The following is a 374-nucleotide window of genomic DNA, read 5'->3' as shown; positions in this document are numbered from 1 at the left end:
GTGCTCAGGCCAGAGTCACGCGTATGCCTCCCCTCTCCTGCAGGCGAGACCCCCGCCGCCATGCAGACCAACGGCGGAAAGTCCTTGCTCCTTCCGGCCGGCGGTCCCGCTCGAGGGCTCCCCCTGCTTCAGGTGCTTCTCCCTTCCTTCCTCCTCCTGCTGCTGCCTGTGCTAGCGGATGGCCTCTCCTTCAGACGCTGGGGAACCTGAACACGTGATCTCGCCCTTCCAGTTCTCACGACGCGGTGAAAGAGAGAAGGAAATGTAAATATTGCCAGAGATCGTGAGTGGAGGAACTCACTTCACCCGGAAAGTGCCTTCCAACTTGGATTATTTATAACAAATTCCGTAGTGTTCTGTAAACGTTAAGACTC

General features: G+C 57.0%; 1 protein-coding gene across 1 annotated transcript in view; it reads left to right on the top strand.

The window, feature by feature from the left end:
- Positions 1-268, top strand: part of LOC119587335 (zwei Ig domain protein zig-8-like) — a 26,143-nt gene extending 25,875 nt beyond the window's left edge. The window contains 1 exon segment of the mRNA XM_037936083.1: positions 33-268. Coding sequence (XP_037792011.1) covers positions 33-268 — 236 coding nt within the window.
- Positions 269-374: the final 106 nt, after the last annotated feature.

The sequence above is a fragment of the Penaeus monodon genome, chromosome 22, assembly GCF_015228065.2.
Source record: "Penaeus monodon isolate SGIC_2016 chromosome 22, NSTDA_Pmon_1, whole genome shotgun sequence".
In the NCBI taxonomy this organism is placed as follows: Eukaryota; Metazoa; Arthropoda; class Malacostraca; order Decapoda; family Penaeidae; genus Penaeus; species Penaeus monodon.
This window is presented reverse-complemented; position numbering and strand designations above follow the sequence as displayed.